This window comes from Miniopterus natalensis, chromosome 15, assembly GCF_054644295.1.
Source record: "Miniopterus natalensis isolate mMinNat1 chromosome 15, mMinNat1.hap1, whole genome shotgun sequence".
Taxonomy (NCBI): Eukaryota; Metazoa; Chordata; class Mammalia; order Chiroptera; family Miniopteridae; genus Miniopterus; species Miniopterus natalensis.
The window spans coordinates 3,986,375-4,011,631 of record NC_142095.1 but is presented as its reverse complement, the minus strand read 5'-3'; the positions used below and the strand labels follow the sequence as shown (position 1 = coordinate 4,011,631).

The following is a 25,257-nucleotide window of genomic DNA, read 5'->3' as shown; positions in this document are numbered from 1 at the left end:
TCTCCCACTTTTTCTACCTTCCACTTGTAAACAAAGGGGGGAAAACATTCTCAACTGTAAACAAAGTGTAAAAGTTCAAAGTTGTAAACAAAGTTTTAAAATGCTTTAAATCTTGACAAGTAAACAAAGTAACATAATGTAAAAGTCCCCAGTTCTGGACATCAGACAAAGGAATAAAAATGAGAGTTTTGTGAACAGGGTCCTAACAGTCATTTCTCCCTTTGGAAGGGAATAAAGGAGGGGTGGAACTGAGTCACTTCCTGCAGCCCAGGTGCCTAGGGCCAGGGAGGCTCCTGTAAACATGGGAGATAGTGGCACCTACATTCGGCATTTTCAGTTCCCTTGTTTCTGTTCCCTTTGCTCTTGCTCCTACCCCACCCTTTAGAATAAATTCTAGGTGGGGGCAGTGTTAGGGAACTAAGTGGCACCACAGACAACTTTTGCTCACAGCAGGGGCAGGGGCTGGATCAAGTCCCCTGAGTCCACCCTCTGCAGGAATGTCTGATTAGAGGCCTGAACCCCTCCCCATGGGAGAAAGGGAAGCCTTGCTCTGTAAACATGACATCTGCTGCTCCACCAGCACCCACAGCATCAGTCCTAGGTCATAAGGCAGTAAGTGGCAGGGACTCCACATAATAAACATCCAAATCCGAGGGGAGGGGCGGCATGAGCGAGCCCCTGTGAGGAGGTCAGAGGACCCTTGTTTCCAAGACCAACCCCCAGTCTCAGAAGTTTGGCCCTCGGGGCATCCAGGAAAAAAAAACAAAGATCGTTCTGTACTTTGGGCCCTGACAATATTCATATCAACCTGGGGGGACAGGAGGCAGTTGCCTGAATCCACCCCAGTAAGATGAGAGAAAAGAGCGTATAGTTTGCCAGGAACCCAGATTAGGCCAAACTCTGTATCTCTTTCCCTCTGGCCCCCTCCCCCTCCCAGCCCAGCCTCAGAACCCCAGGCAACAGAAAAGCTGAAAAATAACATAAGCATATCTCTCTGGTTACAAAGGTACAAAAAGTATAAAAGTCCTCCCCTCAGTTCCCAGGCCCCGCACACCTGTTACACGCATGCTCACAGGCTCACGGATGAGCTCAGCACTGCAACAGGGAAAGGTGGGGGCTGCCTTGGGATCAGCCCTGGACTCCCCGAGTCTCTTCTGTTAGCCAAATCCTCCACTGCCCTCAGCTGGTCCTCGGCTGTCCATCTGCCGCTCAGGAGTGACCCTCACTTCTGGGAATTCTGCAGAATTGAATGTGGAGGTCAAAGCTGGTTGGTGAGGGGACTCTGGATGCCCCGAATGGCCCTGGGACTGGGCTATTTCCCCTCACCTCCCCAACACTTTTGCCTCTCAGTCCCTAGCCCCTTCGGGCCCATTCTGGGGTTCTCTGATCCCTCACCCTTTCTGGGACCTCCAGACCCATCAGCAAGGCTCCTTGGCTGGCCACCTGTCTTTTCTCTATGCATTTAGCAAGCACCTACTATGTACAGACACCATGTCAAACACTTGACAGATTTTGTCTCAAAAATCTCCACATCTCAGAGTTTATTACTACAGACACATTTTGCAGATAAGGAAACAGGCTCAGAGGGGTCAGGTGTGACTCCAGAGCCTGAACCCTTGCTCAGTTTCCCCAGCTCCCTGCCCCCAGAAGCCAGGGCCCAAGGCTAGGCTGCAGGAGGACCCAGGTGGTGCTTACAGTTCCCTCTGATCCCCTCCCCCAGCACTCCTCCAGGCCCCTGGGCACCAGGCCCCCAAATCCCTTGCCCAGCTCTCCTTCCTTTCTTTTCCCCCAACTCTGCTCAGATTCTGTTGGTCTCCTGTCCCACTCCCAGGGTCCCCTTCCCCCCAAAGCCTTCTTACCCTATAGACCTCCACAGAGCGTGACCTAGCTGTTCCTCCTCAAAACTCAACTCTCCTTTGACTTAAGGTCTGACAACTCCGGGTTCCTCCGCACTAGCTCAAGCCCTTTGTAAGGCACGCACCTATACTTCCTCTGTAGCCCGGGGGACAGGGGAGGTTGGCTGGCCCCAATCACACAGCCAGCAAGTCCCAATTAACCACAGCCCCACTCCCTGCCAGATTTCTGCCCTAGGCCTGTGGCCTCCTGGCTGTGCTGAGCCTGGGGGTGTCCACACTGTCTGCCAACCCACACTCCATCCTGGGGCAGACACAGGGCAGAGTGCACAGGGGGCTGCCCTAAGCGGATGAAGGTGTGAGCAGGTGGCTGGACCCTGCTTACTCTGAGTCTGGCGACAGCTCTGAGATGCTATGGGACGTGGCAGAGCGTGGGGTGGAGGGCCCGAGCGCAGAGGCTGTGGCAGAAGGCGTGGCAGTGGTGTGAGGGCCCGAGGGCGTGCTCGAGGACTGCACAGAGGAGGAGAGCGCTGAGGAGTTGAAGGAGGCGAGGATGGAGGAGAGAATGTCCAGCTGCTCTGTGGAGGGGCCATGGCTAGGGCCTCGGGCTGGGTCCTCCCGAACTCTGAGCAGCTGCGGGGGCGGCCCGAGGCCTTCTCGTGAGGGGTGCCGGCTAGGCACGTGGTCCAGCCGCTCCCCTGAGTTCGATCTCCTGGACAGAGAGTCCAGGGGCCTGGACGGCAAGAGGGGGTCCCTTGAGAGTTGCCGCTGGGGAGACAGGGGCAGAGGAGGGGGCTGTGGGTCAAGGTCCCGCGCCCTGTGGGGCGGGGGGAGTGTGCTCAACCACTCGCAGGGTGCCCCCAGGTCCAGTGCATCCCGTGACCTGAAGCGGCCAGCCATGGCTCCAGGGTAGTCCCTGGGTGGCTGCCTCCGTGGTAGGGTGCTGCCCCGATCCCTGGGCTCCAGGCGGCCTGGCACGGCATCCAGGTGTTCCTGGGAACCTGGCCGACTCAGGGGCCGCAGAATAGGGGCAGGGGCCTCCTCCAGTCGCTCACGGCTCAGCTGCCGCCGGAGGAGCAGGTCCAGCTGTTCACGAGAGGAGTAGCGGCTGGCTGGCTGCGAAAGGCTGCCCGTTCCCCCTCCAGCATAGATGCGCCCATAGGAGGCAGCCGGCACGGCACGGTGGCCCAAGGTGGCTGCACGGCACCAGGACAACTCAGGGGTGCCTCGGGTCTGTGGAACCAGTGGGCACTGCAATCGGTTCTTCAGGATGCCTGTGGGGGAACAATTGGGGGGTAGGGTGTGTATATTGGGGACAGGAACTCCCTGGGTCTAGCAACATGGTAGCCTTGGGATCCCTGTGACACAGGGTTGGGGGCAGAAACCCCTTGGAAAGGGGCAGAGGCAGCTCCTGGGAATTCCAGAGTGGTAGCAGGACAGGGTTCGGAGTGGGGAGGTAGCAAACGCCTGGGTCAGGACAAGAGAGTCCCCATGCGCAGGCGTAGGGACAAACCTCCCCGCTACCAGGTCAGGGTGGGGGGAAACCCCAGGTTCTGGTGATGCAGACAGGGTCCAAGGGGAGAAATCCCCTGAGAGGGGTCAGGGGTCCCTGTGATGCAGAAGCGAGAGAGAAACCCCTGAGTTGCGGCAGGGACAATATCTCAGGACCCTGGAAAGCAGGGTAGGGGGAAGAAACCCTCCAGGTTAGAGCAGGAGCTCTGAGATCTGAGGCACAGCAGCTCCTAGGGTACCCACAATGCAGATTGGGGTTGGGGAAGGGGGAAGAATCCCCTGGGTTGGGGCAGGAGTGGGCCCTAGGGTTTCTGTGGTGCAGACCAGGGTAAGGGGCAGGCATTCTCAGGTTATGATGGGGCAGTCCCCAGGGACTGTGATGCTGGGTAGAGGGGCAGAGCCCCCCAGATCCGAGCAAAAGGAGCTCTCAGGATCCCTGTGAAGCAATTTGGGATTAGGAGAATGAAATCCCCTAGGTCAGGGTACAGGCAGTCCCTGGGGTCCCGCAGTACAGGCCAAGGTCAGGGATCATACCTTTCCTCTGGCGCTGGGCCCGACCCAGGGAGGTTTCATCCCCACTGGTCAAGGCCAGGTCTGGCTGGTTGTTGTTGGCTGCATCCTTGCTGGTGTCCAGCCCCAGGCGCCTTTCGGAGCCCCAGGTCTGCAGAGCGCAGGGAGCAGCCTCACACTCCCCCAGGGCTGGCCAGTAGGACAGGAGGTCATTGCCATCCACATCTGCAGAGCCAGGGAAGGTTACAGGAGCCTCTGGGATGATCCCTCTGGGTGACTCATGACCCCTGGGATCCAGACTCTGTGATCCCTGACCCAAAGGACTCTGAGACCCTGGCTGTTCTCACTGAGCACAGGTAGGAACAGGTGTCTCTCGGAGATCAAGGTACCCATCCAGGGAGAGGGGCACTAATAAGCCCTCACTCTCAACTGGAGGTAGACAGAGGCTGGAGGTGGGGAAACCTGATGGCTGAGAGTGGACCTCCAACCCTCAGGGAAGACCAGGGGCTGGAGGGATGACATGTCACCCTATAACACCCCTGACCTTGCTTTGTTTCCTGGGCTGTTCCTGGGTCTCTGGGCAGCAGAATACCCCCAGTAGGCTGGATGGGAGAGGAGTGCAGGGACTCAGTGATGACCCCAGGTTCCCAATAGGCTGGTCCCAGGAATCCTCAGGGGATAGTAGGGTCCCTGGGTCACACACAAGTGGAATAGAGGGTGTCTCTTGGTCACCCATGGGGTCAGAGGGTCCCATCACCTTTGGGGTGGGTGAGGAGCCTCTCACTCTGGGCAGCCCGGCAGAGTGGACGCTGGAAACGCCCCCGTGTCCGGCCGTTGTCCTCGCTTTCTGAGGATGGGATGGACAGACTTCTCTCCTCCTCTAAGGACAAGTCACTGTCGGAGTCCGAGTCTGCACCTGGAGGTGGGCAGGTCAGGAGGAGGAGGGCCCAGCAGTGTCTTGGGGAGGGGGGGACTTGGGGAATCTTGAGGGTGGCTACAGTGAGGAAGATGGGGCTGGGGACCTGGGGCGAGCTTGGAGTGGGCACAGGAACAGAAGGGCTGGGACCTGTCAGGAGAACTAGGGCTGGGTGGCTGGGTGCTTTCTGGGGCAGTGACCTGGGGAGCCTGGTCCACTGGTCAGCCACTGCTCCCAATTTGGAGCAGAAGAAAGGGGAATTGAGGAGAGATCCTTTGCTTCCCCCGTCCCTGGCCCAGGCTCCCACCTCCACCAGCATCTCGATGGAACATGGCCACGTCCAGGTCAGTGGGGCCAGCGTGAGCCTGGAGGCTGTGATCAGTGTGGTCAGCAGATGAGCCATGTCGAACCAGGACATTGTCCCTGGAAATGCAGGAGCCCCCCCCATCAAAGAGGGATGTGATGGGTGCTTTGGCAACTGGGCATCTGTGCGTGCATGTGGAATGGCTCCAAAGGCATTTTGGGGGTGAGGCAGGGGGCCTCTGGGACAGAAGCAGCAACAGAGGCCCAGGTGGGCAAGATGGGATCTGGTAGCGCCCACCCCTGGAGTAAAGGGGCTGCTCTGAGCTGTGTCCCTAGCAGAAGGAGGTCCCTCCACTCACCTGAGGCAGCCACGGCCCCGCTGGCTGTCGTGGTCCTGGGTCCGGCCAGAGCGGGCACTGCTCACCGAGGAGACGGTGGAGGCGCCCAGAGTGATGCGGATGAGGCCACTCTCCTCAAAGAGGGCTGTGTTATTGTAAGCCCCAGGCCCCTGGGGGTGGGGGACAGGGTATGAGCCAACCTCAGAGAAGCCTCAAACCCTGGCCTCCTGGGGCCCCCACCCTGATGCCCAGCCTGAGAGCCCCTTACCGTCCCAGGTGCTGGCCTTGCCTCCTCGGGGGCCGCCTTCCTGCCCAGACAGGCGGGTGTCCAGGCGGCCCGAGCATCTGCATTCAGGACACAGAAGAGCAACAGCACGGCCAGGCCCTATGCTCAGCAAGGGTCAGTGAGAGAATGAGTCAGAAAAGGTCAGAGTAGGGCCACCAGGGCGTCAGTCAGGGAAAGTCAGCCAAGGCAGCGACAGGTCCGAGGGACACAAGGGACTGGAGCCAGTGAAGGTCAGTGTGGACAGGAGGCAAGCGGCCAGGAGCCTCAGTGTTGGTGAAGGTCAGCCTCGGACCAGCCCCCAGCCCAGTGTCAATCATCTAGTAGGAGGCAGCCCTAGGCCTGGGCTAATGCCCTGCCCAGGGTCGGACCCCCCTGCTGAAGCTCCATGCGGTCGAGGTGACAGAGGGACACCAACATTACCTGGAGCCCACAGAGGCCGGCGTGGAGGTAGTGGAAGGCCAGGACGCTGTGGTTGACCGCCAGGAGGCCGAAGAGCCAGGAGGTGCTGACCAGCAGAAGGAGCAGAAAGGAGCTCCGAAGGGTCCTGCCGCAGGAACACGGAAGGACACAGGAGTACACCGAGTCACACAGGGCTCATGTAGGGGACACAGGAGGATGCATAGGGGCCAGGCAGGGGATGCACAAGGGACATGGAAGGAAAGGAATTCACATAAGAACATGGAGGTCTCAGGAGAATACTAGGGGATATGAGGTCACAGAAAGAACCAGGTACTCAGAGAGCCACAAGGGGACACGGGGAAAACACACAGGAAGGGGCCATGAGAGAAAACATGAAAGACAGGTGGGAACACATGGGCAGGGGGCAAAGTGAGCCACTCAGGCCAAGGGAGACTCTGGGGAGACAGCAGGGCCGAAGCACACATGGGGCCAGAGTATGTTGAAGGCACCAGAGAGTGACCGCAGGCCAGGGCAGGTGACTTCCGCCCCCTACCTAGAATCTGGAGCCCAGCCTGCACCATGTTCTGGGGACCCCAGACCCCATTCAAGAGGAGTGAGAATCCCCCATGACTCCCAGGCAGCCAACTCACAGCACAGAGGTCTTCTTGGCCTCCCTTTGCCCAGTGGAGCAGGATGCGCGGGCAGCGAGGAGAAACATGGTCCCGTACATCTGGACCCACAGCCAGACATGTGGAGCCGGGCAAGGCAGAGAGAGAGAGAGATGGTGAGAGACAGACAGAGAGACCGAGATTCACAGAGAGAAAGGCAGAACCAGAGAAACACACACACAATATGGAGATCAGAAACAGAGAGAGACAGAGAAGTTTAGGATCATAGAAAAAGTCAGAGATAGGAAACCAGAGAGGAACTGAGAGATGCAGAGACAGAGACACAGGGAGGCAGCGGCGGGGAGAGGCAGCCATCTCTGACCCCAGGCCTCCATCTCCATGCCAGTTGAGAGGGAACAGTAGAGGCCGAGTCCAGGAAGCCTGCAGACTGCCACCTGGCCCCCTCGCCTGACACCACACCTGCAGCACTCCCACCCCCTGCCCCCAGCAAGGGGAGCACACAGGTGGCACCGAGTGCAGGGCACTCACCACAACGACAAGGACAACAGGGCCTGCGAAGCTCCAGATGAGGGGTTCGTGGACTGAGATCCAGCAGAAGTCAGGGTTCCCATAGCCCTCAGGATCTAGGCCGACAGCAAGGCCTGGGGGCAGGGAAGGGGCAGGATGGAAGGGGTGGTTCTAGGGCTGCTGAGCCCCTCATGTGAAGGCAGGATGGACAGCAGAGCAGGCTCCTCCCAGAGAAGGTGGCAGGGGGGCTGAGGTCAGGGTCATGGTCAGGATTGGGGGAAGGGGCAGGGGCAGGCCACGTGATGGGCAGAGGTCAGGGGTCACAGCCTGGATGGGCCAGTGAGCAGGGCCCTCACCCAGCAGCACAGCAGGGACGCCCCAGCCCAGGGCATGGTAGAAGCGCATGGCACCACGGTCCACATTGCGGGGCTCGACCTGCATGCGGTAGAGGTGCAGCCCCTGCACGAGGAGCCACGCGAAGGTGCTGAGGAAGAAGTAGTGCAGGAGGATGGCAACCGCGGTGCACACCAGCTGAAGGCAGGGCAGGGGCATTAGGACCTCGCCTGCTTTGCCCCCTCAGGCCCACCCCGGGCATCTGCTTCCCACCTCTGACCCCTGAACCACAGCACCTTACCCCAGTATCCTGCCCCACACCCTCGCCCCAACTGGAACATCCCTGACCTCTGACCCTGAGCTCTGGCCCTAGGCCTTCCTGGACTAGCTGAGGTCATCGGAACACAGGTCCCCTGACCCCGACCCTGCACCTGGTTATGGGTCCTATGGATCCCCAGCAGGAAGAGGAGCTCTGCCACCCCCAGGGCAGCTGCCACGTTGGCATGGATCCCACGCATGTTGGACTTGAGGCTGCGCAGGCTCAGCAGGATGGCCACAGTCAGCAGCAGCGCAGCCACAGACACGGCCACAACCACGTGGGTAAAGACAGCCAACAGCTCCAGGTCTCCCTCTAGCCGCTGTGGGGACAGGGGTAGTCGTTGGGCACCCCTGCCCTTTGACCTTCGCACTTTCTTGGGACACTGAACACAGCCTCACCTCACGGGGAGAGGCATCCATGAGGACCCCAAAGGTGCCTGTCCGGCTGCAGCGACACCGTGCGTGAGACCCATTCCTGTACACCAGCTCGCAGTCCCGTGCTGTCCACATTCCATGCTGGGCCACCCTGCGGCCACAGGGCAGTTAGACCCAGCAGCCGCTCTGAGGAGTGCCCCATTGCCAGGTGGGGGTTTGTGAGATGGTAGGAGGGGCCCAGGGTGTCTGGAGTTGGGAAGCAGCATTCCTCATGGGGCTGGGTGCACAAGGGCATTAGTAGGGGCCCAGGGACAGGTTGGGCCTCCCAGGGGCTAATAGGGGACTGAGGGTTTCCAGAGCAGAGGTCCTCACGGGCCAGGCGGGTCCCACTGCACGCAGATCGCCTTGCTCCGATTCGCTGTCTGCAGCAAGCGGAACTCGAGGCTGATCGGGGACTCCAGGACACCCCTTAGGAAGCTGCGTCCATGGAACACAGCCACGCTGACCACCGGGGAGTTCATAACAGGGTTCTGGGGAAGCCTGAGGAGACACCCCACTTGGGCTTGAATACTGCAGACCTCCCCAGGCTCTGACTGCCTACCTCACTGTTTCCATGCTGCTCACCGTGGCTGAGACACGGTCTGGGATGCCCCGAGTGGATACTGTTTCCAAGAACCCCTTCAGTCTCCACTGGGCTGCTTTGAGACCAGGGGTCCATGGCCTAGCTGGGGTGTCATGGGTCTGCAGAAATGGCAGGTTCTCTCCAGCTGAGGGGCTTCAGACCCACTGCCCACACTGGGGTCTGAGGCCTGAGCAGCTCCAGACTATTTGCCTCAAACTGCCATCCCCGCCACTGCCAACTAACCTCCATGGGTCAGCCTGTCTTTGCTTGTCTCAATCAGCCAGTCTGACTGTCTGTGACTGGCTCCCACATCTCTACTTTACGTGGCTGCCCCCATGGTGGCTCTGCATCTGTCTACCACTCTGCAATGCTCCCCAGAACACATTTTAGCTGGAAAGCAGCCAGCACAGACAAGGCTCCCTGTAACTATGCACAAGAGCATCTCTGTCTGACTATGATCCTACTCATTTGCCCACTAAAAATGGGGTGCTAGGCTGGGCAGAAACTTGCAGGAAGCTCAGGGTAAAGGGCCTGGGATAACTGCACCCATGTACCTGGCGCCCCGGCGTTCGGCCTGGAACTGGGCAGGAAGCAGCCCACCCAAGGTGCGGTAGACAAGGAGGATGACAATGGAGATCCCAGGCTCGGGCTCGGGCTCCAGGGCGGGCAGGGGGGCCGTGCTTGAGGTGGTGGAGTTGTCCGCGCTGCTGCTGCTTGTGGGCAGAACTGCCAGGGGATGGGGAGGAGCCACTGTCAGTGACCTCTGACTCTGAGCACCCACAAACCCAGCTCTGAACCCAACCCAGCATCAAGCATGGGAATTCCTTCCCTGCAGGTCCAGGACTGGAGGATGGGAAAGCAGAAGCCCATGAAGGGAAATGGGCTCCAGGGTCAGATCCTGGGGATCAGGCCTGGGAAGGTCATCTGAGGTGAGGGAGAGGATCTGGTGAGGTGAGCAAGTGCTGGGGCCAGGTGGGTGGAGGGTTGACATGGGAGAGTCTCTCACAGGGGATCTGGCAAGGAGAGACCTGGCAGGAGGGCAATGTGATACCCGGCTTGAGGAAGCAGGACCTGGCCTAGGGGTCACCCAAGGGCTCTCACCTTCATGTGGGGATGGCCGTGGGGACTGGGAAGGCAGCAGCACGTGGGTGTGAGGATCCCAGGCATCCTGGCCTCGGAAGAGGTTGCTGTGGTAACGAGGGTAGCGACGGGTCCCCCGGGATGGACTGGGGCGCTCCATGCGGTCGATGCTGAGCACTGCCCAGGAGGAAGAGGGGTGAGGCCATCAAGGACCGCCTTCCTCTCCATGCTGAGGGTCCCACTCCCTCCTACCCCACACCCTATAGCCTCCTTGCTACAAGCAGAGCCTATTCCTGGAAAGCATTGAGGGTGGCAGCCCCGGCCCCTGCCACTAATGTTGACATCCGTAGCCCTCAGCCCCTCAGACCTCCAGGTCTTCACCCTTTCACAGTCCCCTGCCCCACCCCACCCGCCACATACTGATGTTGGGCGTCACCAGCCCCACAGGATTCAGGTATGTGAGTTCCATATTCCTGGCGAGTGTGGCCGCATACTCCTCCAGGTGCTGCACCAGCCCTGCGCTACCGGGGGAGGCCCCGGGGGCCCGCTGCCCCAGCGCTGCCCACAAGTCCCCAGTCTCCGGAGCAAGCAGTGCAGAGCCTGCCCACAGCAGATTCTGGGAGGAGGAGGAAAGTGGGCTCAGCAAGGTGAGGTTGTGTGAGGGGGTGGGGGGGATGAGGGGTCTGGCCAGGTGCTCGGAGGGGCCCCAACAGGCAAGGGAGTGGGTCTGGGGAGGACCAGGGACAAAGGAGAGCCCAGGGCTCAGGGTCCAGGGTCAGGGGATCGAGAGCACAGGGCATAGCCCTACCTCATTGAAGTGGGCATCCTGAGTGGCTGTCAGCCCAAAGCCCTGCTGGTGGCTCTCAAAGGCCAACAGGTGGGCCAGCAGGCGGGCAGTGACTCGGACATCTTGGCTAAAGTAGTGGTCAGTGTGGCCAGTCACCTCCCGCAGTCTCTGAGCCAGCTTCTTGGCCTCCACAGTATCCAATGCTGTCTTGTTCAGCTCTAGGCCATCCAACTGCCAGGACCAAGATGGGGGCGGTCACTATGGTCCCCTAGGCCTTTCTCAAAAACCTCACAGGAAGGGTCTGGCCAGATTAAAGGGCAACCAGGAAATGCCCAGGTCAAGGGCTGGGGCATGATGTCTGGGGCCTACCACAGGCCTGGGGAAGCTGAGGCCAGGGCTGGGGCCAGGGCCAGGCAGGTCTTGAGTGCAGGGCATGGTCTGGGCAGTCTCACCAGCAGATTGAGTTCTCGAAAAGCAGGGGAGGTACAGTTGAAGAGGTCGGGCTCCAGCCAACCCTGGTCCTCATCACATAGCCGCACAGCAGCACCTGGGGGCAGGCAAGCCCTGGTCAGGCCTGGGGCCTGAATTCCTTTCTGAGAAGGTGACCACAGCATCTTCTCCCATCTCAAAGGAAGCTCTGAGTCAGAGCCCCGAGTACTAGGCATCTGTGTCTAGACCCCGGATGGAGCCGCCCCAGGGCCCAGCCCAGGCAGGCTCCAGCTGCTGTCAGTCAATTCCTGAAAGGTCTGTGGACCATTCTGAACCCCCAACTATAAAGGTGAGCACAAGGGCAGGGCTGTGCACACGTCCACACCCACACACACACACAGGCCAGGGAAGGTGCACAGACACGTGGCCCAGGGCAAGCACGCATGTGTGTGTGCACATACACACACACCAGTGCTCATATCTGCACACACACAGATGTGCGGAGCAGGACAAGCACAAAGCCACACAATGCTCTTTCATACACACATACACAGACATGCTGACACACATCAGATCTTCCAGTACTTTGTGACCAAACTGTGGTGGGGGTAGAAGTTCTCCCACAAGTTTTAACTGCCCAAGTGGTGGCTTTGCTGCCATCTCTCCATTGTCTGTGGGATTGGGATGGGGATTGTATAAGAATTGACCTGGACCATAAGGGAGCCTGTAGCCATCAGCAAGAGGGATCCTAACCTTAACACAGAATCCTCTCCCCCCAAGACAGACTCAAAGACAGGTGCGCAGGCACAGAAAGACACACACACGTGCATGCATACACAGATAATCTCTGTCCAGCCACTGCGGGGACCTCAGGCAAAGAGGAGGGCTTGGGGGAGACCTCAGGCAGTGGGGAGGAGCCTGCAGGAACCTCAAAGCAGGGGTCACCTTTTGAGAACTCAGACAGTAGGAAGATACCTGCAGGGACCTCAGGAACTGAGGTTTCTGCAAGGATCTTAGGAAGTGGGAAGGGGTTTCCAGGGTTTCAGGCAGTGGGGAGGGGTCTCTGAGGACCTTGGGCATCAGGGAAGGGGCCCTTGGGTCCTCAGATAGCAAGAAGGGGCCTCTGGGGACTTCAAGCAATTAGGAGTAGCTTTTAGAGACCTCAGCAGCGGGGGTGGGTCTGCAGGGACTTCAGGCAGCAGGAGGGATCTGCAAAAGCTTTGGCAGTGGGAGGGGGCAGCGCACCTGAGCAAACACGTACCCCTTACCTGCACCCCGCAATCCTGCCCAGAAGCCAAGAGAAACAGATGGAGGCTCGGTGAGGTGTAGGGAGGGGCCCAGAGCCCCTAGGAGGTAATGAAGGGCCCACATGAACCCCTACCCCACTCCCACCTCTTTGCAGGAACAAGGCCCACCCCCCACACTCAGCAATCAAAGAACAGGCCCACCCCCCACACTCAGCAATGCACCTGCTCCCTAGGTACTCACCCAGGGCCCCCCGAGGACAGGGCACTGAGGCCAAAATGCCAAACTTGGTCTGGGGCCACCATACTCCAGATCGCAGGGACTTGGGGCATGCATCATAGAGCACTAGGGACAAAGGAGGCACTGAGCCAAATGGCTAGGGGCAGGGGCAAGTGACAGCCATACCCACTGTCTCTCCACCACTCAACCCAGGCCCATAGCCCACCACTCCCTTGCTTGCCTCACAGGAGCTGACTTGTCAGATTCAGTGACAGGTCATCAAAGTACTTGGACCAAATGTGGGGACCCCTGGGTGTCAGTGTCTCCTCAGAGAAGCCCCCCAGAGTCCCTACCCAAGGACCCAAGCATGCCATGACCCTTGATGGCAGGCAGTAAGCCAGAACTCGCCTTCTATACGTGGAGCTTGGTGGAGCCTGCTCACCTCGGCAGCCACTGGCTGTCACCTCTGCGAAAGGACTGTCACAGCTGTTACACTGGCGGCCAAGAGCTCCTGGGCGACAAGGGCACTGCCCATTGTGGGGTGCACACGAGCGTGAGGTGGAGCCCACAGGGTAGCAGTCACACGGGAGGCATGAGTCGCTGCCCCGCGGTCGGTAGTGGAACTCCTGTTTGAGAAGGGGTCAGGTGCCTGCGGTCAGAGACCAGAGCTTGAGGAGTGAGAAGAGTCAAGGACAAGGGGTCAAGGCAGCCACGCCCCAGGCCAGGAGGAAGAGTGGGCCTCAAGTGAAACTTAAGGGAGAGGTTAGATGTCAAGGACAAGGGATGGATATAGGGTCGGGGCCTGAATCAGGGGCAGAGGTCAGCAAGCTGGATAAAAATCACAAATCACAGCTAGGGAAGAGTTAAAAGGTCAGGGGTCAGGAGCCAGGCACACCTTGCAGTGACACTGCCCATTTGTCTTGTTGCAGTTGGGATCAAAGCCCTTGTGAACATCACAGTTGCAGGGGCCACAGGTTGGGCTCCCCCACCAGCCTCGAGGGCACTGCTGGTCCATCCTAGGGGTGGACGGCCAGGTGAGATGCCTCCATGATATCGTAGTGACCCTCCTTAACCCACACCAGGTCGTCCCATCATCTCAGCCCATAGCCCCTCACCTGTGCTCACAGTGGTGCCCGAAATAACCACCTACACAGTCACAGGTATAGCCATGGGGGGCTCCTGGGAGGTGCCGGCATGAGCCCTGGTTCTGACAGGGGTTCAAGAGGCAGGCGTCCACACAACCTGGGCCGTAGTAACCTGCAGGTTGGGTCAGAGAACTCAGGACACTGGTCACAGAGCATGGGAGGGAGCAGGCACCTGTCCTTCTCAGGCTCCTCCTCCTCCAGGCTCTCCGGGTCCCCCAGTCTTCATAATGAGCCACCCAGATCACACCACCTCCCAGGCCCTACCTGGCCAACATTTGCAGGAAAAGGTCTGCCAGAGGTCTCGGCAGTCAGCATGGGGTGGGCAAGGCCCAGATGCACAGGCATTATTCATGACACAGCCGGGTTCCACATTCACTCGCTGGGTGGGGGGATGCAGGGCTGGGGACCCTGAGGGTGTGGAGCCAAGCCATACCCCCTACGAACACAACCAGCCAGAGGTGAGACCCACGTCAAAGCACCTCAGACCCAAGTCCTGCAGAGCAGCCACCTGGTCTGATGGCCTGACATGCAGTCTCCCTAAAAACCCCAGACCCTGACCCCAATATCCCTAATTCAGCCCTCCATAGGACCCCTAAGTGTGCTATCTCTGAAACAGACCTCTAAGGACCCTTGATAATCTGAGCTAGACTCACCTCCAACAGCACAAAAAGGCTTGATCTGTCTCTAACGGCTCTGGGGCTCCCCACCCCGCTACTATCTCTCATCTGAACCCAGCTTTTCAGGTCCCAAGGCCCCCTGATCTCTGACCACTCACCCTAATGCCCCATATCATGTTCCCATGCTGACTCCCACCTGGACACAGCCAACCAGACCCTGAGGAACCTCCTCTTCACTGCTTGGGGGTAGGCCTCCCACATGGAGTCGCTTTACTTTCAGGCCCTGCAGCTCACTCCCCACCGCCATGGTGTCCTGGGGGAGGGGGACAGTCAGCACTGGGGATGTGGGAGGGCCCCTGCGCTACCCAGGGGTCCATCTTGGCTTTGTCCTAGCCCTGCACAACCATGCTTTGTCCCTCTGTACCAGGGGCATGGTTTGGGAATGAGCTGCTCTTGAGCATGGGGGACCTGTTGGAGCATGGAGGATGGATGTCAGGAAGGTTTCAGTCAAGAGCTGGGCTCAGATAGGCCCCTTTCTCTTGGACCAGAAGAGACCCTGAAATCCCATGCTTTTGAGTCCGAGAGATCAGGAATCAGAAGGGGTTTCCAGGAGTTAGGCAAAGTGCTGACTACCCCAAGACCAGGCCAGAAATCTGGGTAGCCTCCCTGACAGGAGGAGGGCCTGGCGGGGGACCAGCTGGGCTGGCAGGATGGGCTCAGAGTAGAATATGAGGGGGCAGACTTCAGGGAAAACATCCGACTACGTGCAGGGGAGGGAGCTGAGAGGAGCTGGACTAGAGGTGGGGTCAAAAAGGTGGTATGGTTGGAAGACAGAATGGACTACTCAGGGCCAGAGGTGAGACCTGGAAGAGGCTGAAGTCCAATGAGACCATGAAGACATGGTGGCCCCGCCGGCCACCTGGGTCCTCCTGTAACTCCAGCCGAAGATCGTGCCATCGGCCGTCACTGACAGTCACCTGGTCCAGGAGGAGGTGGGCAGCACGGCCCGAGCCCCTGGTCACTGTCAGGGACAGCAACCCCCGATCCAGCTGTGGGTAGAGAGGCATAGACCTGAGGCCAGAGCCCCAAGTTTGGCTGGGGCTGGGAGTGTCAGGAGGTGAGATCAGGGCACATAGAGGTCAAGAATATCAAAGGGTAAAACAGCAGGAGCAAGGCTCTATCTGGCACATACGGCACTGTGCCCAGGGACACTATGCCGCTGAGAGATTAAGGGGCAGAGGGCAGGACCAGAGGTTGTTGAGTGGTAGAGTTAACACAGAGAGCTATGCTAATGCCTTGCACCTGCAGAGAATACCATGGTGGCAAAGAGGGTCAAGGCCAGGGTCCAGAGCAGGGTCAAGGATGGTCAGTACACCTGGCAGAGAAGCATGCTGTCTGACTAGGCCCAAACTCAACAGGAATGTTGCTGGTGGCATTAGTGATTGAGAGCTGAACTAAAGGTCTAGGGAGGAGTCAGAAGGACAGACACACCTGACAGAGGAGCGTGCTGTGTGGCCCAGCCTGCACTTGCATCAGGACCCCATGCGTTGCCCGTGTCCGAAATGCCAGCCCCAGGTACCATGGCACAGACACAGCCATGTCATTTCCGAAGTCCCATCGCAATGAGCCATTGCCGAGGAAATGGTGGGGATGGGCCATGGCTGGGGAGGTGAAAGGAGCAAGGTCACAGACCCCACCTCAGGAACAGAACATGCCCTGCAGGCCCCTCCTGCCCCATACTGCCCACTCACTGAGCCGACAGTCCTTGCCACCAAAACCCACAGGACAGTCGCAGCTGAAGCCACCCCACCGCTCTGAGCAGAAGCCATTGTTCTTGCACGGGTTTGAGTCGCAATAGTGGAGTTTGGCCTGGCAGCCTGGGAAAGGAAGTCACATGGAGGATATGAGACATGAGGGGGGCACAAGCACTAGACAGAACCTGGGGGTCCAGAGGGGCCTCAAGTGGCCATGATCTCAGCCCCATAATCTCTCAGGGGTGGACTTGGTAGGAGGCTGGCCCTCCTGATCTGTGGCATGGAGGTTGCCATCAAAGGAGACAGTGAGTGAGGTCAGATTTGGAGCCACTCCATGTAGCCCTCCACCCCACCCCTATGATGGGGACATGGCCTACCTGCCATAGTGCCATTGTTTGCGACGAAGGCCGCCATGTCTACTTGGCGGCCATCAATGTGTAGATCCCGCATGCAGCCGACGAAGTCCTTGTGGGACACAGGGAAGTTCTCGGGGAGGTTGGGGACACCCCCCAGGAGCAGAGGACCTGTCAGGTCCAGGGACCTGGGGGTCAGGGGTCCAGGTCATTGGTGGGACTGGAGCCAAGGTAGGGTTGCTCCTGGGGGGCCACAGGAAGTGGGGGGGGTAGGACTCAGAGGATAAGGTGATTTAGGAGGGAGGGTAAGGCCAGGCTGGGGGAGCAGCTGTGGCTGTACTTCAGTTGGGGATGTAAGAGAGCTCATGATAGGCGCAGGGTCTGGGGAAAGGTGGAAGAGCTGGGGTTGAGGGTTAGGATGAAAGAGTGAGGCATGTAGGTGCCTAGGGTAGCAGATGGAGAAGTGAAGGTTAGGTAGGGTTTCAGGGTCCTAGCGGGGAGAGGAAAATCTGGTGGTTTGGGGGAAGGATGGGGAGTTTGGCAGGCTGGAGTGAGAAGTGGGGTATGTGAAGGGTTGAGTGGGCTTTGGCAAGCAGAGGGCATGAGGACCAGGGCTGGGGGCCTCACTTCTTGGAGCTTGTTTGCATGCCAGCAGCTGCACATGAGTAGTTTCCAATCTCAGCACCAAATTGCAGAGCCACAGCCACATCGCAGTCATCCACACTCAGCACGGCCACCTTGTCCTTGGAGGGGCCCTGAGCACCCCCCAGGGCATCTGTGCGGGGCTAGAGACCCAGGCACTCCACTCAACAGGACCCCCAGGGTGACCCCCGGGGGGCAGAATTTGGCATCCCAGCTCTCCCCATGCTCCCAGGCCAAGGGTGGTGCCCACCTTGTTGTAGTATCTCAGATGCACTGTGTGCCACTGCCCGTCACTCAGGCCCCCTGGAACTGTGGGGCTGACCACCGTGTTGGACTCACCTATTGGGGTGATGCGTGTGGAGGGTTGTCTGGAACTGCTAAGGTGATCCCCCCCCAGTCATGTAGGCCCAGCTTACTCCCAGGGTGACCCTGGATGTATCAGATCCCCCCCCCCCACATTCACACTGGTGACCACACCGGCTGGACCAGAGGGCCTCTGGGCAGACAGGAGAAGCACACACCTCTTGGAGAGATGGACTTTCCCACAGGGAATCGGGTCCTCACTAATGGCTGTTCGGCATGGAGGTGCATGTGCAGGTGTGCAGTGAGGCAAGCCTGAGGGGGCTGGGGGCTTGCACCGCCCCATCTCACCCACGCAGGCACCCACACACGTCCTCGTGGCACCCACCTGTGGAATACGTGAGCCGCACCTGCCCCGCCACCAGTTCCAAGGCCAGGAAGTCGTGCTTCTCGTTCAGGCGCCCGTTGTAGAAGAGCAGCCCACTTGGCTGCGCGGTGGCAAACCTGGGAGGGGTGGGCAGGGCAAGTCACAAGCCGCACACCTCACACCCACCATCCCCGCGACAAGAAGGCTGGCGGGGAGGAACCCAGGCTGGGGTAAGAGCAGGAGTGATGGGGGGGCCGGTGAGCGAGGCCGCGCAGCTGCGTCAGGAGCTGCGACGCCCTGAGACGCCGGGGGGGGGGGGGGGGGGGGACGGCGCCGGGAAGGGGGCGGGGCCGGGAAGGGGGCGGGGCCGGGAAGGGGAGGGGCGCCGGGAAGGGGCGGGGCCGGGGCCGTGGGGAGCCCGAGCCGGGGTCGCGCAGTAGGAGGGACGGCGTGGCGGCCGGCGGAGGTGCGGGGCGGGCACCTACGAGAGGGACAGCGTGAGGTGGAAGCGCTGCCGCAGGCCGCGGAACATGACGAACGAGCTGGGCGGGAAGGAGCGGGCCGACACCTCGCAGCGCGGGCCCTCGAAGGCGCCGCCCGCGGGGCACTGGCAGCGGAAGCCGCCGTCCGGCCCGTCCGCGCAGGTGCCCCCGTTGCGGCAGATGCCAGGCACGCAGCGCCCGGCCTCCGTGTCCAGCTCGCAGTCTTCTCCTGGGGATTAAGCCACGGTCAGCGGCGGCCACGACCCCGCCGCGACCCCCTCCGCTCCCCAAGGCCAAGCGCTCCTGGGCGGGCGTTGGCCCCTCCGAGAGGCCGAGCTCCCTGCGGGCGCGCCCCAATTCCGCCAGGCCGAGCCCGGCCCGGCCCTTGCCACGCCCCCACGGCCCCGCCCCGTCCGCCACCACAGCCCCGCCCCTGCCCACGGCCCCGCCCCTGCCCACGGCCACGCCTCCTTCACAGCCTCAGCCGGGACTAAGGCCATAGCCCTCGGTGGCCCCGGGCCAGGGCCCTGCAGCTTCTGGTCTCGCGACGGGCTGGTTCGAGTCATCCCCGTGCTCACGCTCCGCCTGAGGTCCCCCCAGCTCCGCCTGAGGTCCCCCCAGCTCCGGGCGTGCCCCCAGCGCCGCGCGAGCTCACCGGTGAAGCGCGGGCGGCAGACGCACGTGTAGCCGCCCTCCCGGCGCGCGCAGGCGCCGCCGTTGCGACACGGGTTGGAGTAGCAGAGGTCGAGCTCCGTCTCGCAGAAGTCTCCCGTGAAGCCGGTGGGGCAGCGGCAGCGCAGGCCTGCGATGGGCTGGATGGGTCGGAAGAGCGTGGAGGCCGAGGCCAGGAAGGGCGCGGACGAGTCAAAGCGCAGCACCGACACGCACTTCATGTAGTTCTCGCAGGGCTCTCGCAGGCACACGTTGTCGTCGAAGGGCAGCACGTCCAGCAGCGAGCGGGCGGCCAGCGCGGCGCGGCGCACGTACAGCTGCTCCTGCAGCTCCTCGGAGCTGAACCAGGGGCCCGCCGCGCCAGCCCCCGCCCCGCGCGGCGCCAGGGCGGAGAAGCTCACGTTGAGCACAGTGCCCCCTACGTCCGTGTCGTTCTGAATGTTGAAGATGAAGACGTCCTCAGTAGGTGTGGCAAGTACCGCGGCCACGCCTTCCAAAAAGTGGCCCAACAGCGGTGACAAGAAGCGCTCCTGCCACATGTTCTCGAGGCGCACGGTCAGGCTGTTGGCCAGCAACTCTTCCGTGATGATGACCACGCGCAGCACACACTGCGCCGTCACGCTGTGCAGCCCATCTGCGGGCAGGGGTGGGGGCAGTGGTTAGTCTGGGGTCAGCCGCTGCCCTCCCTGGGACACAAGACGGCTAGGGCCAGTGACTGCCCAGTCCCCTAGAACCTGAGTCAGCAGGCTGATCTGGCCAAGAGACAAAGGGTCTGGGACTTGTGACCACCAGCTCTCCCAGTGTCAAGGTGTCAACAAGTTGCTGCTTCCTCTCCCCTCCCTCCAACACAGGAGGGTCCTGAACCAGCAACCCCTCCCCACCCCGTGCTCATAGGTCGGCAAGCCATTCCTCCAACAAAACACTAGAAGGGTCCAAAGTGGTCAGTAACAAACCCTCCCCCAAGTTATAGTCAGCAGGCCACCCCCACTCAGGACACAAAAAGGAGCCAGGGCCACTGACCACCCATCCCCCCCCCATTCCCCAGCACTGCAGAACCAGCAAAACATCCTCTCCAAAAAACAAAGAGAGTTCTAGGTCAGGGATCATCCATCCCCTATCTCTAGTCAGCAAAGTACTTTCCCATGGCACTGGCCCAGTAACCACTCAACCCCATACCCCTAGGTCAATGAGCTCCCTCTCACCAGGAGGGGTTTGCACCCTGACCTCTCCCACTCTCAGCATTCTTAGGTAAGTTGCCCATCACCCCAGACTTGGGTCCTACAATCTCAATGGGGACCCCCAGAAATGAGAATGAGGTGCTTATATGCCTTGTCCCCAGACCATAGCACACATTGGGTGGTCGATGAGGGTTGGTTGTTGAGTAAATTAAGTGATAAATGGAGGTTGTGCCTTCTTTGGCAGTGACAGGAATAAATGCTCCAGAATTAGGGAATGAACACCAATAAAGTCTGTCTCCCAATCTCTGCAGTCTCCAGTAGGCAGGACTACAAGAGCCTCTCCCACCTGCACCCTCCTATTAGGGAGGACTTTGTGAAAACCTGGGGTTGTGGATACAGTATAGGGTCTGCTAGATGCCCTAGAATCTTTGGGGTTCTGCAGAGACTTCTCAAGAACCTACGAAGGGACCTTGTGAACCTAACCTGTGAGGTCTATGGGAGATCCTATGGGGTGCAGGAACCCAACCCTTAAGGGATTCTTAGAAGGCTTGGAAATCTCTCTCTGGTTTGAGGTGCCCTGTGGAGCCCCTGAGGCCCGGACAAGTCATTTGCCTGCCCCCACCCCTTACCTGTGACAGTCACCAACATGGAGGCCACCAGTGGGCGGTTGTTGTCTAGTTTGCGACTGAGTCGAAGCTCTCCGCTGGTCTGGTTGACCACCAACAGTTGCAGCTCATTGCCCCGCTCAAAAGAATAGAAGAGGTGGTCGGAGACATCAGGGTCATAAGCTGGAATGCGCCCAATGATACCTGAGGGGAAGGTGTCTGAGCGGTTGGATACATAGTTGTTGAAGAGAATCTGGAAGTTGTTGAGCACAGGGCTATTGTCATTCTGGTCAATGAGGCGGACATGCACAGTGGCTCGACTGACCAGAGGGGCAGACGTGGCTTGTACTACAATTACATATTCCTGACGAGTCTCATAGTCCAGGTCAATGAGTGCAGTCAACTCTCCAGAGAAGATGTCCATTTGGAATAGCTCAGGGATGTTCCCTTCCACGATCTGGTACATTATATGGGCATTGGGACCTTCGTCGGGGTCCACCGCCGTGATCTGGGCCACCACCGAACCCACAATGCTGTTCTCCTTCACTCGAACCTCAAACTCCTCAGCTGGAAAGACAGGTGCATTGTCATTCACATCCTGCACCGTCACCTGGATGCTGACTGGAGTCCGAAGCGGGGGCACACCTCGGTCCACAGCGTAGGCAGTAAGTTCATACACTGGTATGGCCTCCCTATCCAGCCGTCTCACTGTGCGGACAATGCCAGAGGTGGGCTCAATGGTAAAATCTCCATCCCCATCTTCCCCATTCTGGAAAGTGTACTGGACCCGGCCATTGGCATGAGCATCCCGGTCAGTGGCTGATATCTGCAGGACACTGGTAAAAGGTGGGGCATCCTCAGAGACTAACCCCGTATAGTGGGAGGCCACAAACTGCGGAGCATTATCATTCACATCATTGACCATCACCTCTACATAAGTGGTGTCTGCCTTCTGTGGAATGCCATTGTCTCGAGCTGTGATAGCTAATGTGTAGGTCACCTGATCCTCATAATCCAGTGGGGCCTGTAGCGTAATGGCCCCTGAGTCTGCATCAATGCGGAACTGGGGCAGGTTGTCCTCCAGTAGGTAGGTGATACGAGCATTCTCACCCACATCATCGTCAGAGGCACTGATGACCACCACGGTGCTACCCACTGGCCGATCCTCATTCACACTCACTGAGTAGTGGGCACTTTGAAAGACAGGCCGGTGAGTGTTGGCATCTGTGATATTGATGTGCACATAGCAGTGATCATGAAGGGCACGATCAGATGCAGTTAGCACCAGCTTGAAGTAGCGTTCCTGCTTGTAGTCCAGTGGCAGAGCCAGTGTCACCAGACCTATGCCACCCTGAGTGCTGATGGCAAAGCGATTCCGAGTGTTGCCTCCTGTGATCTGGTAGCTGATGGCGCTGTTGGCATCACGGTCTACAGCGGTCACACTGACCACACTGGTGCCTACAGCTGCATCCTCATTCAGCCGTAGGTGGTACTCTTTCATGGTGAACTCAGGTCGATTGTCATTAACATCCAACACAGTCACTGTGACGCTGGCTGAGGCAGAGAGCGGGGGTGAGCCATGGTCTCGGGCCTCCACACCAAAGAAGTAATGCTCCACAGACTCACGGTCCAGAGGACCACTCACAGAGACCCAGCCAGTTGCACTGTTTATCACAAAGGGAGTATCAGGTGCCACACCAGTAAGGGAGTACTCCAATCTGGCATTCTCCCCATGGTCTGCATCCACTGCCTGAATGTGGATGACCGAGTGGCCCAGGGGCGCGTTTTCCAAGACAGATACCTGGAAGGGCGTGCTGACAAAGATAGGAGTATGGTCATTGATGTCCACCACCTGGATGCTGGCCAGGCCCGTGTTGTTGGACAGCGGAGGCCGGCCTGCATCCTGCGCCCTGATGCGCAAAGCATACTCTCGCTCTGCCTCAAAATCCAGAGGTGCCACCACCTGGATCTCGCCTGTGAGGCTGTCGATGGCAAAGTGGCCTCGGCTGTTGCCGCTGATGATGTTGTAGTGCACCAGTCCATTGGCATCCTTGTCCCGGTCGGTGGCCGTGACGCGCAGCACCACCGTATGGGGGCGCACATCCTCACGCACCTGAGCCACATAACGCTTCTCGCTGAACTGAGGCACGTTGTCATTTTCGTCCAGCACGGTTATGTGCACACGCACGGTGGCAGAGCGCGGCCCAGGCTCTTGGCCCTGGTCGTTGGCCTCCACCACCAGCTCGTAGCTTTCCATGTGTTCGCGGTCCACGCGACCGCTGGTGCTAATGAGGCCCGAGCGCGGATCAATCTCAAAGGCGGCGGCGGCGGCGGCGCGCGCAGCTGGCGGCCCCACGAAGCGGTAACGCAGGTTAGCGTTGGGGGGCGCGTCGCCGTCTGTGGCACGCAACTGTAGGATGGGGTAGCCCTCCTCCACGTTCTCGCGAAGTGTCTCCCGATATTGTGACTGCTCAAACACCGGCGCGTGGTCGTTGCGGTCGGCCACTGTAACGGCCACCATGGTGGTGGCCGAAAGGCGCGGCGAGCCGTGGTCGTGCGCCGTCACGCGCAGGTAGTGGCGCTCCATGCTCTCGCGGTCCAGAGCGGCCTCTGTGCGGATGAGGCCGCTCTGCGGGTCGATGCTGAACAGCTCCAGCGAGCGGCTGTTCATGAGCGCAGCCAGCGAGTATACTAGGCGCCCGGCCTCGCCCGCGTCTGGGTCCTGCGCCACTACGCGTAGCACCGCGGTGCCCGCCGCCTCGTTCTCGGGCACTAGCGCCTGGTAGTTGTACTGCGGAAACTGCGGGTGGCGGTTCGCGGCGCGACGGGGGCGGACCCGGCTCACTAGGGGTATTCTCCAGGGTCCTGGCCGGGCGGGGACCTCCGGGGGCCCTGGCCCCGGGCGTTGCGGAAGGAAGCGGCGGCGGAAGAGACCACGGGAGCGCATGCGCTTGGGCGTCGGCTCGGGAGCTGTCCGATAATCGCGCGGTGCTGAACCAGAAGCCGGAGCTGTCCTCGCCGTGCGCGGTGCTGAATCCAGCGCGGGGCCAGACCCTGCAGCTCCAGGAGAACAGTCCACCCGAGTGCCTGTCCTCTCAGCTCGAGATGTCAGGGTGCTCTTGCTTTGACCCCTGCGTCCAGGCACCCACCATTCCCCGCAGCATCGCATGGTTCCCACTTTTCTGGGGGCGCCTCTCCCAGCATTCCTTTGGGACAATACCAGCTTGGAACCACGGGGCCGAACCAGGAGGTCTGAAGGGAAGGGCAAGCTGTTCTCTGGGCCCGGGACCCCTGGGGACAGAGCCTCTGGCGACAAACTATCTCTTCGTAAGGGTCCTGTCCGTCCACAAGAGACCACCTCTGGGAGCCAGCATAACAGAGACCCTGGTCCCTGTCCTGTCTCTAGCCCGCGGCTACTGAATGCCTGGACCCCATATTCCGCCCCAAGCCCCGCGTCCGGCTGCCCAGGGGACCCTCGACCACTCTGGGCGCTTTGCCTTCCCCCTCGGAGCCCCACGAAGATAGGTTCCCTGACTCCCAGGCCAGGCTCTCTATCCTCTCGGGCCTCGGGAGGCTCGGGACAAAGAGCTAAGGCCCCACCACCGATCCGCGCCCCTGACTCCGTCGCAGCAGCGACCTCCGGGTCCGAGCCTTGGCCCCCGCCGCCCCCCAGCTCCTCCTGGCTGAGAGGGAACAAAGAGAGGGAAAGGAGCAGGAGTAGCGGGGTCGTCGGCCCCCTGAGACGCCGCCACGGCGGCTGTCTCGCCATCACCCCCCGCCTCCCCACACGGCCTCCACCGTCCCCCGCCCCGGTCCGGGCCCTGGGCCCGCCCCGCCGCTCGGGCCCCCTCCCGGGCCCCTGCCGCCGCCCCGGTCCCCCGCCTCTCGGCCTGTCGCTCCCCGCCACCGCCGCCACCCTCTGGCCACCATCTACTCCGCTGCCAGAGCCCCTTTGGAGTGCGGCCCCGGCTTTTGCTGCCCCCACCACAGCATCCCCGACGCTGCTGCCGCCTCCCGCCGTTCCAACATGGCTCCCAGCCGCCGCGATGGTTCGTTCCACCTCCGCCCCGGAGCCTCAAATCGGGTGGTACAGGCCGTCGCGCATGACATCTCTGATTCCCGAAGCTCTTGCCGCCATCTTTACTAAGGTCAAAAAATAAGCGCTGCCCACGGTGCTGAACAGGGCGTGGAGGGTGGCCGCCCTTGGATCCACCCTCCTTGCTTGCCGCCTCGTCCCTCACCCACCTCTCTCCTCTTAGGACGATGTCCTCGTTCCGTCTCCCAACCTTTTTTAAAATTTAATTTTATCCTAGCTTTTCTTCTGCCTACGGGTCTCTCGTCGCCCTTCCTGAGCACTAGCTCCGAACCTTGTCCCGTATTTTGGTGTGAAAATCTGGTGCACAGTGAGCGTTCTCATGGCTCTTGGGCGGGGGATACCATGTGCAATCCTAGGAAGAGGGGGCGATGGCTGGGGGTTGGGG

At 60.2% G+C, this 25,257-nt stretch overlaps 1 protein-coding gene across 1 annotated transcript; it reads right to left on the bottom strand.

Annotated features, from left to right (window-relative positions):
• Positions 1–1,209: 1,209 nt before the first annotated feature.
• Positions 1,210–24,545, bottom strand: CELSR3 (cadherin EGF LAG seven-pass G-type receptor 3). Its single transcript, XM_087824767.1, has 36 exons — positions 20,801–24,545; positions 18,977–19,627; positions 18,325–18,550; positions 17,861–17,976; positions 17,423–17,511; positions 17,158–17,315; positions 16,555–16,718; positions 16,175–16,300; positions 15,915–16,084; positions 15,287–15,472; positions 14,620–14,736; positions 14,071–14,242; positions 13,777–13,918; positions 13,557–13,677; positions 13,104–13,287; positions 12,686–12,787; positions 12,466–12,480; positions 11,221–11,315; positions 10,790–10,999; positions 10,402–10,597; positions 10,003–10,158; positions 9,456–9,627; positions 8,652–8,819; positions 8,304–8,430; positions 8,018–8,224; positions 7,610–7,784; positions 7,275–7,387; positions 6,768–6,847; positions 6,139–6,262; positions 5,701–5,817; positions 5,454–5,602; positions 5,105–5,214; positions 4,633–4,791; positions 3,900–4,100; positions 2,239–3,127; positions 1,210–1,237 (listed from the first exon to the last, which is right to left on the bottom strand). Exons 1-36 carry the CDS (start codon positions 24,543–24,545, stop codon positions 1,210–1,212), a joined length of 9,960 nt encoding a protein of 3,319 aa, XP_087680893.1.
• Between the last annotated feature and the right edge of the window lie 712 nt (positions 24,546–25,257).